Source organism: Panthera pardus, unplaced genomic scaffold, assembly GCF_024362965.1.
Source record: "Panthera pardus isolate Hobbes unplaced genomic scaffold, ASM2436296v1 HiC_scaffold_8, whole genome shotgun sequence".
Lineage (NCBI taxonomy): Eukaryota > Metazoa > Chordata > Mammalia > Carnivora > Felidae > Panthera > Panthera pardus.
In genome coordinates, this window is record NW_026527013.1 from 135,792,645 (window position 1) to 135,811,272 (window position 18,628).

An 18,628-nucleotide genomic window follows, 5' to 3' on the forward strand; every position below is an offset into this window, starting at 1 on the left:
TCGAAGAGAGATAGGGCCTTGCTCTGGATTAGGCTTTGACTTAAAGGAACGTTGTGTCTGGTGATGTCTCCAGACCGCCAAAATTTTCCCCACATCACCAGTAAGGCTGTTTTGTTTTCTTAATTCATATTAAGTTAACTTGATTAACACTTTCAATTTCCTTCAAGGACTTTTCCTTTGCATTCACAACTTGGTTAACTATTTGGCACAAGAGGCCTAGCTTTTGGCCTATTTCAGCTTTCACCATGCCTTCCTCACTAAGTATAATCATTTCTGCCTCTGATTTAAAGTGACTGACTTGAGACTCTTCCTTTCACTTGAACACTTAAGAGTCCATTATACAGTTATTAATTGTTCTAATGCCAATGCTGTTGTGTCTCTGAGAATAAGGAGGCCTGAGGAGAGGGAGAGAGAAGGGGAACAGGAGGTTTGATGGAGTGGTCAAAATACATGTTTATCGATTAAGTTTGCTGTCTGATGTGGGTGTGGCTTGTGGCACAAGCCAGTTATAATAGTAACATCAAAAATTACTGATCGCATCACCATAACAAATATAATAATAATGAAAAAGTTTGAAATATTAAAATTACCAAAATGTGACACAGAAACATGAAGTAGGCAAACTCTGCAGGAAAAATGGTGCTGACAGACTTGTTTGATGCAGGGTTACCACAAACCTTCTAGTTGCAAAAAAATATTTCCAAAGTGCAATGAAGCAAAGTGCAATAAAATGAGGTATGCCTGTATTTGGCAACTGAATATTTCCTATCACCAGACATTTTACAAGTGGTGAGGATTTACTATGAACCAAAAGTTCAAGGTCTCACAGATCTTGCAATCCAAAAGGCAAGGGGGAGAGGAATAGATACTAAAACATTGTAAGTGACAGAATGGCCAGGCAGCCAGAGAAGACTTCATTGATGTCCCATATGAGGTGAGGAAGCGTCCCAGCAGACAACTCAAGGAAGAGTCTTCCAGGGAAGAACCCTGAAGCTACACTGTGATGGATGTGTTGGAGGTAGGACATGGAACACAGTGAAAACTATGTAGTAGGTATTGTTTTTAAAAAGAAAAATGTAAAACTGTAAATTCCCTTTGAGGAAAAAAAAAAGTCAAGCAGATTTTAAAAGACTACAAAACATGCCAAAAATGAACAGATATTTTGTTTGGGTGATGACACTATGGGTGATTCATTTTCTTATTTTCTTTTCTGTAATACCCAAATTTTCATGATATGTATTATTGCAGTATTTCTCAAAAATTAAAAAAAAAAAGGTTTTGTTAGTGAAAGTACTTGTAAATAGGAGAGAATTTCCATTTACACAGGATTATTTATCATTTCTTCCTCTATAGCTGCAACTTCCTCTATTTTTATACATCAGTTATTTCTTCGTTTTTGCTTTATTTAAATGCTCTACTGCATACCTAACACAATATATTGCAAAGCTTCCTCTTATGAATATCCCATTCAAAACTAGGACTAAAAAGATTTTTTTCTGCCTATAAGCTGAACACAAATTGTATCCTTTCAACTGACAGTTCATGATATAGATGTTTGTCTTTTGAAACTTCTTCACATCTTCTAAGGCGAAAACTGCTCTGTTTAACAAACTTTTCTTCAAATGCTGTGACAGTTCATTTAGTTGTTCTTTCAAAATGATTTTCTAATTCAAGGCAGCAGCAAAGGATTTGTAGAAATGAGGTTACATGTCTAGAAAACAAGTAATATTTGTAATGTCTTCATTTATGTTCAGATATTTTCATTCCCAAGTATATTTCTTAAAGTCTATGCCTCAGCTACAAAACAATTATAATTTATATACTATAATTATAATATTTCTTTATTTCATGGTCATTTTTTAAAATGCATAATTAAATGACCCCATTTGAATCTGACAGAAATACAAACTTTAAAGTTCACCATCTTTTGCAATGTCTTTTGGCAATTTTCTTGACCTAATATTTCCATTATGCTTCAAGACATAAAGATTAACATTTCACTAAAAACTGTAACATGTAAGTGTCCGACTTCAGCCAGGTCACGATCTCGCGGTCCGTGAGTTCGAGCCCCGCGTCAGGCTCTGGGCTGATGGCTCGGAGCCTGGAGCCTGTTTCCGATTCTGTGTCTCCCTCTCTCTCTGCCCCTCCCCCGTTCATGCTCTGTCTCTCTCTGTCCCAAAAATAAATAAAAAACGTTGAAAAAAAAAATTTTAAAACTGTAACATGTATTGCCATTGATAAAAGGATGTGGGGGGAGGGGTGTTTTTAATTGTGTAGCCTCAGGAGATACTCAAAATATAAGAGTGGTATTTCTAAGTTTCTACTGCTTTATTTCCCTAAAGAAATGAAGTGTAAATCACAGAAATTCCTTACTTCTTACAGGTATGTGAACATTATAAAAAAGATAGAGAGAGAGTAGGAGAGGAGCACATTAGGATGAAGAACAAGGGTCCAAAGAAACAAAATTTCTTGAGTGTGTGACATTAAGTTATAAGGAAAATTCAGGGAAATTCTCTCACCTAGAGGCAGTAGGACCACGCACTGCTCAAAGTATCATAACTTAGATACTTTAGATTTGAGGCGATGAAGAAAGAGTGTTTGAATAGTTGTGATAGTAATGGGACCACCTATTGCCATCAGGTTCCCTCTCTGCCTTAAGTTTTCTTTTATTTTTCTTCTTTTTTATACTATAGGTGAAGGGAAGGGGAGGAGTGTGGCTATTGGTGAATACAGAGAATAACTAAAAATTTTTATGTCATCTGATTAAAAAAAGTCAAAGTATGACATATCGACCAATAAAACAAAAACCAATAACAAAAAAAACAAAAAAATCCCAAAACTATGTATGTTTGTTGTTTTTTTAAAATAAGAACCAAAAATCATTTTCATAGATGCACGGTATTTTCAATTCTTCACAAATACTGTTACCTAATTTTAAGTTTTATGGAGATATTATATTAACAATTTTCAAATGTATTTACCTGATGCATTTTTAGAATAAAATTTAAAATTTACTAATAGCTTTATATTTATTTAAAAATTTGTTTTTTATAACTAGTCATCATTATTACAACTAGTCACATTTTGTTTTTTTATAACTAGACTACGAATAAAAATTATCTTAATCATTCAGTTTCTCTTTACATTTTTAGCCAACACATCAGAATATTTTAATTACAAATTTTCTTAAGAACAGTTTTTAGGGGCGCCTGGGTGGCGCAGTCGGTTAAGCGTCCGACTTCAGCCAGGTCACGATCTCACGGTCCGTGAGTTCGAGCCCCGCGTCAGGCTCTGGGCTGATGGCTCGGAGCCTGGAGCCTGTTTCCGATTCTGTGTCTCCCTCTCTCTCTGTCCCTCCCCCGTTCATGCTCTGTCTCTCTCTGTCCCAAAAATAAATAATAAAAACGTTGAAAAAAAAAAAATTAAAAAAAAAAAAAAAAAAAAAAAAAGAACAGTTTTTAAAAATATTTAATATTTCAAAATAGGAGAACTTCTATTTCAAATTTAAATGTTATTTGATAAGGCTGTATCCCTTCCTAAAAAGCAAACAAATGAAAACCATTAAGGAAAACTACTTGTTCAGTTTGTATCTTCTTACCTTCCTTCAGTTCTTCTGTATCAAATGTAGTGTCCAAGATTGTATCTTTAGAGTTAGATACCTGTTTAACTTTCTTCCCCTTTCCATAATTGGCAATTAATTGATAATATCTATCAACAAAGAGAAAATATATATAAATTCCAGAATTCACAAATAGTCAATTAAATTCATAATATATAATCACCAAATCAAAACTTTAGACATTAGCTAATGCCTTCTTAAATATGCTACACATTCACTGCTGACCTGAAGCCTCCTTTTAAGCCAACTCCATTAACAGACACCATTTTTATTTCTCGTACTCCCATTCTCTGTTTCTTCTTTACTTCCTGCTCTCAAAATAAACCATAAGCAAGGTATAAAAAGTAGCTTTAGGTTATAGTTGGTGTGTTAGTTTGCTAGGGCTGCTGTAACAAAATACCACAGACTTGGTGGTATTTACATTATTGTCTCATAGTTTTGGAAGCTGGAAGTCCAAGATCAAGGTTGGTTTCTACTGAGGGCTGTAAGGGGAAGATCTGTTCCAGACTTCTCTCCTTGGCTAACAGATGACTGTGCCCTTGCTAAAAGTTGCCCCTCTGACAGCAAGCACCATTCTTGTCTCTATGTCTTAACGTCCTTTTCTTATAAGAACTCTAGTCAAACTGGATTAGGACCCACCCTACAGCACAATAATTTTAATTTAACATTTCTTTAAAAGCCCTCTCTCCAAATACAATCATCCAGATTGTGAGATACTAGGGGTTAGGACATGATTTGTGGGGGGTGGGGGGGTGGGCAGTAGAGGTAGGACACAATTCAACTCATCAGACTTGGGCTTAACAGTAAATTGACAAAGTGAAGACAATTAATTCAGGGACTGACTGAAACATATCCAGTAGGTAATAAATCTTTTCTCCATGCCTGAAAAGAGCCGACCTAGTTATTCATTAATAGACATATGGTTTCACAATTTCAGTGAAATGAATGTGCCAATGTGAGTTAAAGCCAATTGTAAAATAAATAGCTAAATATAATTCTCTCATTTGACAGTCTCGCTTAGTTTTTTTTAAAAAAAAACTATATGAAAAGCATACTCTATGCTTCTACTTTTACTAAGCCATAGATGTGCACCAAGAAGAGAGCTAACTAGTGATACCAATAAGCAGAAGCCATGTGCTAAATACCGTAGATAGGCAACAACTATTTAAACAACAAAAGTCACAATTACAGAGAGCTTAGTTCCCACTGAAAAAGAGGAATAAAAGCAGAAAAGAGGACAGGGAGAATTCAATTGCAACTTAGAAGTTATTTGCAATTTTTATTGAATGCTCATAGTTCCCACATCCTAAAGGTAATTGCTTCATCATTAGGAAATTACCTCTCTTCCCTTTTACCTCTCTGAAAAAAAAGAAATGATGTAATGCTTAGAATTTTAAATAGTGAACATATTAAAATAAAATTGAGAGGATAATATTCCATGGTCAACATGCTTCTATTTATTCTGAAATTAATGATGGAGTAAACTACAAAAAGAATGTTCTGCAAAACCATTTGGGGGAGATGAATGAAGATGGTAAGATTTCCTTCCCATCGAACTAGCCAATAAGAGCTTCACAAGATTTACAGATGCAAAAAAGTTATTTTAGATATATAAGTATTGTTTTTAGACTAATGTATATTTTAAACATACATATATATGTATCCTAATTGCATTTACCCAAACTTTTTAAATGATGAGGGAAATTCCCTATTTAAAAGTAACAGGAATTCTTTTTATAAAAAAGAAGAATCCTTTCATAGAATAGATATTCATCAGTAATTTTTCTCTTTATTTAAATTTTTCTACATATGGTTTGCTTAAACCAAGGTAAAACATGGTACACATGTCCAATATTGCAAAGAAAGTATTATATTCAATTATGGTTCATATATGTAATTTCATATATTTACTTTCTAAAGTTCAATTTAGACTTTAAAAATAAACATCTGAATAAATATTTATATATATAATATGTAATATACATATAAATATACATATAATATACATATAAATAATATATATGTATAATATACATATTTGTATATATGTATATAATATACATATATATACATATATATGTATATGTGTATAATATACATATTATATTATATATTATATATATTTATATATATATTATATATAATATAATTACTTCTTATATATTTATATATATAAAATATATATATAAATATATATATATAAATTATATATATATTTACTTCTCTTTCTCCTTTTTCCACCACTCCTAAGATGCTCATATGGAATTAATGGTTAAAATGTATTACTAAAATGTGAATAAGTAGGTGGAAGAAAAACAAGAAAACAGTAAACTAGAAAAAAATGTCTATGTAAAATTAAAATTTTACCTTAAAATGAAATTATAAGGAAAATATCCTGTATATTGTTTAATTTAATTAGCTATAAAGTAAATTTCTGTTCATTGCATCTTACTTCCTCATTGACTTTTTTTTTTTTTTTAATGTTATTTTAGAGAGAAGGAGAGAGAAAGTGTGTGATCTGGGGAGAGGGGCACACGGAGAGAGAGAGAATACATAGCAGGCTCCATGCTCAGCACAGAGCCAGACACAGGGCTTGAGCCCACAAGTCTGGGATAACGACCTGAGCTGAAATCAAGAGTCGGACACTCAATTGACTGAGCAACCCAGGTGCCCCTCTCATTGACTATTAAAATTTAGAAATGCATATTCATACATGATAAGTTTTGTCTTTTATTTATTTATTTAATATGAAATTTATCGTCAAATTGGTTTCCATACAACACCCAGTGCTCATCCCAACAGGTGCCCTCCTCAATACCCATCACCCACCCACCCTTCCCTCCCACCCCCCATCAACCCTCAGTTTGTTCTCAGTTTTTAAGAGTCTGTTATGTTTTGGCTCCATCCCTTTCTAAACTTTTTTTTTTCCTCCCCCTCGCCCATGGTCTTCTGTTAAGTTTCTCAGGATCCACATAAGAGTGAAAACATATAGTATCTGTCTTCCTCTTTAGGACTTATTTCACTTAGCATAACACTCTCCAGTTCCATCCATGTTGCTACAAAAGGCCAGATTTCATTCTTTCTCATTCCCAAGTAGTATTCCATTGTGTATATAAACCACAATTTCTCTATCCATTCATCAGTTGATGGACATTTAGGCTCTTTCCATAATTTGGCTATTGTTGAGAGTGCTGCTATTAACATTGGGGTACAAGTGCCCCTATGCATCAGCACTCCTGTATCCCTTGGGAAATTCCTAGCAGTGCTATTGCTGGGTCATAGGGTAGATCTTTTTTTAATTTTTTGAGGAACCTCCACACTGTTTTCCAGAGCGGCTGCACCAGTTTGCATTCCCACCAACAGTGCAAGAGGGTTCCTGTTTCTCCACATGCTCACCAGCATCTATAGTCTCCTGATTTGCTCATTTTAGCCACCCTGACTGGCGTGAGGTGGTATCTGAGTGTGGTTTTGATTTATATTTCCCTGATGAGGAGCGACATTGAGCATCTTCTCATGTGCCTGTTGGCCATCTGGATGTCTTCTATAGAGAAGTGTCTATCCATGTTTTCTGCCCATTTCTTCACTGGATTATTTGTTTTTCAAGTGTGGAGTTTGGTGAGTTCTTTATAGATTTTGGCTACTAGCCCTTTGTCAGATATGTCATTTGCAAATATCTTTTCCCATTCCGTTGGTTGCCTTTTAGTTTTGTTGATTGTTTCCTTTGCAGTGCAGAAGCTCTTTTTCTTCATGAGGTCCCAATAGTTCATTTTTGCATTTACTTCCCTTGCCTTTGGGGATGTGTCAAGTAAGAAATTGCGGCCCCTGAAGTCAGAGAGGTCTTTTCCTGCTTTCTCCTCTAGGGTTTTGATGGTTTCCTGTCTCACATTCAGGTCCTTTATCCATTTTGAGTTTGTTTTTATGAATGGTTTAAGAAAGTGGTCTAGGTTCATCCTTCTGCATGTTGCTGTCCAGTTCTCCCAGCACCATTTGTTAAAGAGACTGTCTTTTTTCCATTGGATATTCTTTCCTGCTTTGTCAAAGATTAATTGGCCATACGTTTGTGGGTCTAATTCTGGGGTTTCTATTCTATTCTATTGGACTATGTGTCTGGTTTTGTGCCAATACAATGCTGTCTTGATGATTACAGCTTTAGAGGCTAAAGCCTCTAAGGCTGATTACAGCTAGTAGAGGCTAAAGTCTGGGATTGTGATGCCCCCTGCTTTGGTCTTCTTCTTCAAAATTACTTTGGCTATTTGGGATCTTTTGTGGTTCCATACAAATTTTAGGATTGCTTGTTCTAGCTTCTAGAAGAATGCTGGTGCATTTTGATTGGGATTGCATTGAATGTGTAGATAGCTTTGGGTAGTATTGACATTTTAACAATATTTATTCTTACAATCCATGAGCATGGAATGTTTTTCCATGTGTTTATATCTTCTTCAATTTCCTTCATAAGCTTTCTATAGTTTTCAGCATACAGATCTTTTATATCTTTGGTTAGATTTATTCCTAGGTATTTTATGCTTCTTGGTGCAATTGTGAATGGGATCAGTTTCTTTATTTGTCTTTCTGTTGCTTCCTCATTAGTGTATAAGAATGCAACTGATTTCTGTACATTGATTTTGTATCCTACAACTTTGCTGAATTCATGTATCAGTTCTAGGAGACTTTTGGTGAAGTCTGTCAGGTTTTCCATGTATAATATCCTGTCATCTGCAAAAAGTGAAACCTTGACTTCATTTTTGCCAATTTTGATGCCTTTGATTTCCTTTTGTTGTCTGATTGCTGATGCTAGAACTTCCAACACTATGTTCAACAACAGTGGTGAGAGTGGACATCCCTGTCGTGTTCCTGATCTCAAGGGGAAAGCTCTCAGTTTTTCCCCATTGAGGATGATATTAGCTGTGGGCTTTTCATAAATGGCTTTTATGATGTTTAAGTATGTTCCTTCTATCCCGACTCTCTCGAGGGTTTTATTAAGAAAGAGTGCTGAATTTTGTCAAATGCTTTTTCCACATCAATTGACAGGATCATATGGTTCTTTTCTTTTCTTTTATTAATGTGATGTATCACACTGATTGATTTGCAAATGTTGAACCAGTCCTGCAGCCCAGGAATGAATCCCACTTGATCATGGTGAATAATTCTTTTTATATGCTGTTGAATTTGACTTGCTAGTATCTTATTGAGAATTTTTGCATCCATATTCATCAGGGATATTGGCCTATAGTTCTTTTTTTTTTTTGCTGGGTCTCTGTCTGGTTTAGGATCAAATCATAAATCAAGTAATGCTGGCTTCATAGAATGAATCTGGATTTTTCCTTCCCTTTCTATTTTTTGGAACAGCTTGAGAAGGATAAGTATTGTCTCTGCTTTAAATGTCTGGTAGAATTCCCCAGGGAAGCCATCTGGTCCTGGACTCTGATTGTTGGGAGATTCTTAATAACTGATTCAATGTCTTTGTTGGTTATGGGTCTGTTCAAGTTTTCTATTTCTTCCTGTTTGAATTTGGGAAATGTGTGGGTGCTTAAGAATTTGTCCATTTCTTCCAGGCTGTCCAGTTTGTTGATATATACTCTTTCAATGTATTCCCAGATAATTGCTTGTATTTCTGAGGGACTGGTTGTAATCATTCCATTTTTCATTCATGATTTTATCTATTTGGGTCATCTCCCTTTTCTTTTTGAGAAGCCTGGCTAGAGGCTTATCAATTTTATTTATGTTTTCAAAAAACCAACTCTTGGTTTCATTGATCTGCTCTACAGTGTTTTTAGATTCTATATTGTTTATTTCTGCTCTGATATCTATTATTTCTCTCCTTCTGCTGGGTTTTGGGTGTCTTTGCTGTTCTGCTTCTAGTTCCTTTAGGTGTGCTGTTAGATTTCGTATTTGGGATTTTCTTGTTCCTTGGGATAGGCCTGGATTGCAATGCATTTTCCTCTCAGTACTGCCTTCACTGCATCCCAAAGCATTTGGATTGTTGTATTTTCATTTTCATTTGTTTCCATATATTTTTTTAATTTCTTCTCTAATTGCCTGGTTGACCCATTCATTCTTTAGTAGGGTGTTCTTTAACCTCCATGCTTTTGGAGGTTTTCCAGACTTTTTCTTGTGGTTGATTTCAACTTTCATAGCATTGTGGTCTGAAAGTGTGCATGGTATGATTTCCATTCTTTTATACTTATGAAGGGCTGTTTTGTGACCAAGTATGTGATCTATCTTGGAGAATGTTCCATGTGCATTCGAGAAGAAAGTATATTCTGTTGCTTTGGGATGCAGAGTTCTAAATATATCTGTCAAGTCCATCTGATCCAATGTAGCATTCAGGGCCCTTGTTTCTGCATTGACCGTGGTCCTAGATGATCTATCCACTGTTGTAAGTGGGGTATTAAAGTTCCCTGCAATTATCAAATTCTTATCAATAAGGTTGCTTATGTTTGTGATTGTTTTATATATTTGGGGGCTCCCGTATTTGGTGCATAGACATTTATAATTGCTAGCTCTTCCTCATGGATAGACCCCTGTAATTATTATATAATGCCTTTCTTCATCTCTTGTTACAGCCTTTAATTTAAAGTCTAGTTTGTCTGATATAAGTATGGCTATTCCAGCTTTCTTTTGACTTCCAGTAGCATGATACGTAGTTCTCCATCCCCTCACTTTCAATCTGAAGGTGTCCTCAGGTCTAAAATGAGTCTCTAGGAGATAGCAAATTGATGGGTCTTGTTTTTTTTTTATCCATTCTTATACTGTATGTCTTTTGGTTGGAGCATTTAGTCCATTTACATTCAGTGTTATTATAGAAAGATATGGGTTTAGAGTCATTGTGATGTCTGTAGGTTTCATGCTTGTAGTGATGTCTCTGGTACTTTGTGGTCCTTGCAACATTTCACTCACAGTATCCCCCTTAGGATCTCTTGTAGGGCTGGTTTAGTGGTGATGAATTCCTTCAGTTTTTGTTTGTTTGGGAAAACCTTTATGCCTCCTTCTATTCTGAATGACAGACTTGCTGGATAAAGAATTCTTGGCTGCATATTTTTTCTGTTCATTACATTGAAGATTTGCTGCCATTCCTTCCTGGCCTGCCAAGTTTCAGTAGATAGGTCTAGTCTTATGGGTCTAAGACCCACTAGTCTTATGGGTCTCCCTTTGTAAGTTAGAGCCTGTTTATCCCTAGCTTTCAGAATTTTCTCTTTATCCTTGTATTTTGCCATTTTCACTATGATATGTCATGCAGAAGATCGATTCAAGTTATGTGTAAAGGGAGTTCTCTGTGCCTCTTGGATTTCAATGCCTTTTTCCTTCCCCAGATCAGGGAAGTTCTCAGCTCTGGCTTGTTCAAGTACACCTTCAGCCCCTTTCTCTCTCTTCCTTTTCTGGAATTCCTATGATACGGATATTGTTGCATTTGATTGCATCACTTAGTTCTCTAATTCTCCCCTCATATTCCTGGATTTTTTCATCTCTCTTTTTCTCAGCTTCCTCTTTTTCTATAATTTTATCTTCTAATTTACCTCTTCCCTCCTCTGTCTCTTCAATCCGAACTGTGGTCGCCTCCATTTTATTTTGCACCTCATTTATAGCATTTTTTTTAGCTCCTCATGATTATTTCTTAGTCCCTTGATCTCTGTAGCAATAGATTCTCTGTTGTCCTCTAGACTTTTTTTCAAGCCCAGCGATTAATTTTATGACTATTATTCTAAATTCTTATTCCGTTATATTGCTTAAATCATTTTTGATCAATTCATTGGGTTTCACTACACCCTGGAGTTTCTTTTAAGGAGAGTTCTGTTTTGTCATTTTGGTTAGTCCCTGGGGTGGTGCCAAACTTCAGGGCACTTCCCCTGTGCTATCTAGAGTAACTTGTGTTGGTGGGTGGGCCTCAGTCAGACCCGATTTCTTTTGAAATCCGCTCTCTGAGCAGAGCTGTTGACTTTTAACATTCCAGATGTTAAGTCCCACTGGCTGTCAGAACTCACGGAGTCCAGCCCCTCTGCTTTTGCAAGTCACACTCGGGGGCTCTGCCTTGCCAGGCGGGCTGCCCCTCGACTGCCCCAGCTCCCTCCCGCCAGTCCGGGTAGTGCACACTGCCTCTCCGCCCTTCCTACCCTCTTTCGTGGGCCTCTTGTCTATGCTTGGCTCCAGAGAGTCTGTTCTGGTAGTGTTCTGGCGGTTTTCTGGGTTATTTAGGCAGATGTGGGTGGAATCTAAGTGATCAGCAGGACAAGGTGAGCCCAGCATCCGCCTATGCCACCATCTTCCCCCATTATCTCAAAAGTTTTGTCTTTTAGATTAATGAGAATATATAGGTTAATGAGAATTCTGAAAACTTATCAGACTAAAGTTAGCTGACATAACAACAATATTCAAAGCTTGAATAAAATATTTATATTACTAATGCATAAAAACATTGAAAGGGGCTTGTGTAGATTAATCATCTTTTGCCCAACGCTTTTACACAGATGTTTTATTATTGGCTATGTCACTAGTTGCTGAAATCACTGTCCTGACAGACTTCAAATTCCCATACCACTGGGAGTGAAGCTGTACACTTGGCCCACTTATAGTTCTTATATTGACTGGATCCCACAACCAGGTGAAATCAAGGATCCCTGGGTCCCTGGGACCAGAGTTCCTAATATGGTTACCCCCACTACAGAGCCCATTCCAGCTTTTTACTTTGGGGGCTCATGGTTCTTATGATCAAATCCCATACAACTGTTAAAAGATATGCAGTACCACTTACACAGTAAAACCATTAAAGGAAGCATAGTCCTCAGCTGTGAATCCATAAATATCTTGGGAAGATAGGTTCACTTCTTGCTGAAGAAGAAGACTGACTAAATTTGTTGGTTCATCACTTAGAGCAATCATAAGGGCTGTTCTGGAGCAAGAGAGATACATAAATGTGTATTTATGGGTCTTAGACATGTCTTGTACATTTTTTAAACGTTAGTCTTCTAAATGTACTGTTCAAATGTAGAATCTCTATCAGGAAAAGAATCAGGGCAAGAATGTAAAAACTGGAGCAGATCTACTCGAAAAGGTTTATCAATCACAGATTATATCATGGAGTCTAAAGATAGAAGAGTCTCTAGGAAGCAGCTAGCTCAAAGGTTTTCAATCCCTGCTCCCTGGAACCCAAATCTCAAAAATCTCAAAATGTTAGGGAGGGGCATGTCTGGGGTTCTGGGGTTCTGGGTCCTCTGCCTCATTTAACTACAGCATCTAGAATTTAGAGATTGAGTTCTGTGTAAGATTCTAATTCTAATGTTATAAGTAATATAATAATAATAACAATAATAATAATAACAACAACAACCACTACCACCACCACCACCTACTAATCTGGCCCAAATGTTTGATTTTACAGAAAAAAACAGATCCTGGGTATCTAGGTAATTTGCCCAAAATAAATGGCCAGATCTTTTATCAATATCACAAAATGCATAAACATATAGGCACAAATATATATATAAACACACACACACACACACACATATCATCTTATTAAGTAGCTAGAGTTATATGCTCTTATTTAGAATGTATTATACCTTTGATTCTTATCTGAAGCATTCACATCTGCCCCTTTCTTCAGAAGATATTCTACCATTTCTGCATTATTTTCAGTAACGGCAAGTAAAAGTGGAGTATACCCATCCTGAAAATTTTATTTCAAAATGATTATTTAAACTATGGTACTAATATTTTATGCATTTTATTATATACATTTTAGATTTAGGTTTAATTTAAAATATAAGTGTGTTACCACCTCACACCTGTCAGAATGGCTAAAATTAACAACTCAGAAAACAGATATTAGCGAGGACGTGGATAAAGAAGATTTCTTTTGCACTGCTGGTGGGAATGCAAACTGGTGCAGCTACTCTGAAAAACAGTATGCAGTTCCTCAAAAAATTAAAAATATAGTTATCATATGACCCAGCAACTGCACTACTAGGTATTCATCCAAAGGATACAAAAACGCTGATTCAAAGGGGCACATGCACCCCAATGTTTATGGCAGCACTATCAACAATGGCTGAATTATGCAAAGAGCCTTAATGTCCATTGACTGACAAATAGATAAAGAAGATATGGTGTGTATATACAATGGCATATTACTTGTGATCAAAAAGAATTAAATCTTGCCATCTGCAGCAACGTGGATGGAACTAGAATGTATTAGGCTAAGTGAAATAAGTCAGTCAAAGATAAATATCGTATGATTTCATTCATATGTGGAATTTAAGAAACACAACAGATGAATATAGGGGAAGGGAAGGAAAAATAATATAAAAACAGAGGGAAGCAAACCATAAAAGACTCTTAAATACAGAGAACAAACTGAGGGCTTGCTGGAGGGATAGTGGGTGGGAGGATGGGCTAAATGGGTGATGGGCATTATGCAGAACCCTTGTTGGGATTAGCACTGGGTGTTATGTATAAGTGATGAATCACTAAATTCTACTCCTGAAACCATTATTACACTATATGTTAACTTAGATATAAATAAAATAAAAGACAAATAAAAATAAAAGATAAGTGTGTTAATAAGAAACCTCTGAATATATACTTTAATTTTGAAAAGGTTTTGATATATAACAAAATATGATTTCAGAGACCAAGAAAACAAACTGGAGTTGGGTCACTAAAAATTAAAATTAAAGTTTCTACTTTAGGCTTAATTCAAATTGTGGGCAAGAGAAGCCTGGAGTATTTAAGTGATAAGCACCTAGTATTTAATGTAAATATTACAAACCATCAATTCACATGTAATAATATTACGCTTGAGTTTCCACAGAATTTCATTTAAACTTCCAAGCCTGGGCATTTATTCTGGGCTGTCATGGAGACAAAATATCAGTGAACTTAAGTGTTAAGAAGCTTTTTTTTCCTTTTTTTTTTAACAAACAAAAACAAACAAACAAAACCCCTCATCTCTATAGGAGAGTTGGATTACTTTTAGTATAGTAAGTGATTTTCTATGTCAACTCCATTTTCATTATCTATGAGTATATAAATAAGACAGGAAAAAAATGTAGGCTTATGATTTTTAACCAATATCCACTTCTAGGGAAATCAGATATTTCTCATTTGATATAAGCCTTTGAACAGTTATCATTGTTAAACATAATGCTGTTTTGGAGGTCAGCATTATAGTCTAACATGAAATGGACCAAGATTTTTTAAAAAAGAAAACCTTATCAGTATTTCATCATCTTATTCTCCTTCTCCTTTTCCCCAATTTCATTTTGGAAAATTCATGCTTCATATAACATGTGTTTCAACAGACATAAATCATCTGCAATAAATACCTTCTTCCATTGCTTTCTAAAATATGTTATTTTTAATACACTACCTTATTTTGATATTCAAGATTAGCTTTGTGTTCAAGCAATTTTTCAACTAATGAGACACTGTGGCCACAGACGGCATAATGGAGAGCAGTATTGCCATCGAAATCTACCAGATTTGGGTATGCACCATGCTCCAGAAGAATAGTAGCACAGTCCTCCTTTGCACACTGTACTGCCTGTCGATACAACAAGAATAAATGAGTAACCAACTTACTATCCAGGATATATTAAACTAACGTGTGGTACTATATTTTAAAAGATGAAATCCAACCCAAGTTAAGTAGAAGAACTCAAATGCATTTCAATTGAAAAGGAAAAAATTAACACACCTTAGTCAATGGAGATCTTTTTTCACCATCGCAGACATTTATTTCGCACTGTTTCTCAATTAAGAGAGATACAATATTTGAATATCCATTAGCACAGGCCAGGTGCAAAGGGGTTCTATATCAATATGACAGAACACAAAATTAAGGTAAGTCTAAGATAAGTCTTAGTTTGAGAAGTTGCGATACACAAGAACATGCCAGATCAAATACTTTTAAGGTATTTGCTTCAGGTACTTATTGATCTTTATAGAAAATTTATATTAATTGCTTTTTACTGAACTAATAAGGCTGTGCAAATGCCTTGAAGATCAAATATTTAACTGGTTTCACTTCAAGGAAAATTTAACTATAATGTGTCAAAAAATACCTATGTATGTATGTATGCATACCTTCATCATAAAAATGTCTTAGTAATCATTTACTATGGCTAGGCAGGGTTCTGGATGACGAGGATCCAGCAGCAAACAAAACAGACAAAAACACCTGCTCTTATGGATCATAAATGTTAGTGGAAAAGGTAAATAAAAAGCTGGAAATAGAAAAGCATGCCAGACAGTATTAAGTGCTAAAGAGAAAAATCAGGCAGGGAAGAAGGACAGGAAATGTCAGCAAGGAGAGAACTTATAATTATAGATAGAGTTGCCCAGGAAGCCCTCGTTGATAAGGTGATTATTAAATAGACACTGTAAGGAAGTGAGAGAGGAAGCCATGTGTGTATCTGGTGGGAAAACACTCGAGGCAAAGGGAACAGCAAGTCCAAAGGTCCTAACATTTCTGGCATTTCTGAGGAACACTGAGGAGGCCAGGGAAGCTGGATATGAAGGAAAGGGAGAGTCATAGGATGTAAGATGAGAGAGAGAATAGGGTGAGAGTGCATATCATGTAAGGCTGAATGAGCCATTGGAAGGACTTTGGCCTTTATCCTTAATGAGATGGAAAGCCAGGGGAAGTTGTTAAGGCAAGGAATGATTCATTTTACATACATTTTATAGGATCATTCTGACTACTGTGTTGGGAATAAATTGAAAGGGTTAAAAGACAAAAAACAAATTCCTGCCATTGCAGCAATTTTGGTTAAGATACGATGGAGGTTTTGCCTAGAACGGTAACTGTGAAGGTGGCAAGAAATAGTTGGATTTTAGATACAACTTGAAGGTGGAGCCAAGAAAATCACATGGGTGGTATGAAAGAATGAGAAGAGTCAAGAATGACTCCAGGAGGCAAGAATGTTTCTGACCAAACAACTGAAAGAAAGGATTTGGGATTTCTAGAAAGAGAAATGAAGATCTAAGGAGGGAAAATGGAAGCGCCGTTTGGGGATGCTTGAGATTTGTAAAGAGTGAGTAGTGGAGCCAGTGGCTCTCACAAATCAATTACTAAATTTTCAGGAACTATTCAAGCTAAATGACATCACACTGGTAGCCTGAAATCAGGGCTTCTCCTCCCTTAGCTCCACTCCCACCCTCACCTCAGAGCTTGCTATTAAACATTTACCAGTACACCACAGGCTATTAGATATCCACACTGAAGTATAGGTATTTGTATATGAGTCCAGAGTTCAGGGAAGAGGTCTGGCTTGAGATAAAAAGTTGGAAGGCATTGGAATATGGACATTTAAAGATAATCTCTCTTCACCAGGCAAGTGAAGATTAAGAGACAGAATCGTTTCAAGTTCTGAGCCCTCAAATATTTACCAGGCAGGGAGAGGAAAAGAAATCAGCAAAGGAGTCTGAAAAGCAGTGTCCACAGAGGTAGGAGAAATGCCAGGTGAACCAAGTGTCCTAAAAGACAAGTCAATATTTCGAATACAACTTATAGGGCATGGAAGATACTTGGCTGAGATATGAGCCAGGTAAGACTGAGAATTGACCACTGAATGAAGTCATTTTGAGGTTATCTATGACCTTGTAAAGTAATTGAATGGGGTGGTGTAGGATAAAAGTTGGATAAATTTAGATAACTCTGTTTTTGTCAAAGGGCATAATACTATCAGCAAACTGACATAAATCTTAATAACCATAGTTTCCAGTTACCCAGTTATGGTGAAAAATAATGCTCTTCATACCCTATAAGTTGAAAATGCCCCCAAAGATTTTAAGGTAGGCACAGATAGTACATATTTTGTTATTAATGTCAAACACATAACTTCTATGTTTCTTAATATATAAAATTAATTTTGTTTTTGCAGTAAGTGGTTGTTGATGGACTTTTTCAAGAGACTCTGCAATTGAAAAAAATCATCAGAGATCCACATTAAAGTCAATTGTTTTGCTGTCTCAAAATATTAAAATCTTAACAACCACTATTCTGAGAGGTCTCTCTACTCTTTTCCTATTAGTATATTAGTAATATGGTAAATCTTGGATGGCTTAGGACAATATATATGTATCAAGTTAAAAACAGTAGTTTGGGTAAAGGGTGAAATGCCAGATGTAGATTAATGCAGCGGGGGAAGTGGTGGCAATCAGGGAAGGCACAGATGCCCTCAAATATCCAAGTAAGCATTAAACAAAATAACAAGCTGGATTTGGGCACGTGACCCTCTGTCAGTGGTTACCTGACCTCTCCACTGTGGAAAACCTGTAGCGACAACCCATGAAGGAGCCCAGACAAGTCCTGCTCCTGATTACAGGACCCAGTGGACCCAACTTCCCTTCCACACTGCCCTTCATCCGTCTGGTCACCTGTACTGTCTGTCCCGTACATTCACATCACGTTTCTTGAGCTGAAGGTACTCCTTCACCTTCTCCAAATCCCCGACCCAGGCAGCTTTGTGAAGTTTCTTTAAATCTTTATCTCGAAGGTTGTAGCCTGGCTGGGCGGGGTGGTGGGTACTGGCCTGGGCCACAGGCAGGTGCGAGGAGGGGCCTTGAGGCTCATCCTTCCTTCTCCAGAAGGTGAGAAGCTTCTTCATGGTGGCAAAGGAGACAGTCCTTCAGCTGGACCAGGATGTCCCGGTCACTCCTAACCCCCCGACCTGCCCCTGGGGCCTGGACCCCCTGGCTTGAGGGTGCGCCCGGGCAGGTCCTCACCCCACTCCAGCAGTCCAAGCTAGCCAGAGACAGGAAGTGAACCAGTGACAGGAAGCGGGCAAAGACAAAGGGGTTGGGCCACTTGCCTGGGGCAACGCAGGCGCCTCAGTTGCCTGGCAACGCCCAGGACCTTGAGCGACAACCAGGATTTAGTGGTTGTAGACGCCCAAACCCGGACTCTCACTTAAGATCTTTGACTGACTGCTACACCGTGAGTCTTACTAGTAGATCAAAAGCCTTTTGGTAGAAACCTACCAACTTTCTTAGAAATAACCCCTTCTCGTTCGA

General features: G+C 36.7%; 1 protein-coding gene across 1 annotated transcript; it reads right to left on the reverse strand.

The window, feature by feature from the left end:
* Nucleotides 1-534: 534 nt before the first annotated feature.
* ANKRD7 (ankyrin repeat domain 7) lies at nucleotides 535-18,392 on the reverse strand. The gene is made up of 7 exons (XM_019418023.2): nucleotides 17,993-18,392; nucleotides 15,309-15,423; nucleotides 14,982-15,155; nucleotides 13,174-13,280; nucleotides 12,366-12,503; nucleotides 3,599-3,708; nucleotides 535-1,711 (listed from the first exon to the last, which is right to left on the reverse strand). The coding sequence occupies exons 1-7, from the start codon at nucleotides 18,220-18,222 to the stop codon at nucleotides 1,704-1,706; spliced, it is 882 nt and encodes a 293-aa protein (XP_019273568.1). The 5' UTR covers nucleotides 18,223-18,392; the 3' UTR covers nucleotides 535-1,703.
* Between the last annotated feature and the right edge of the window lie 236 nt (nucleotides 18,393-18,628).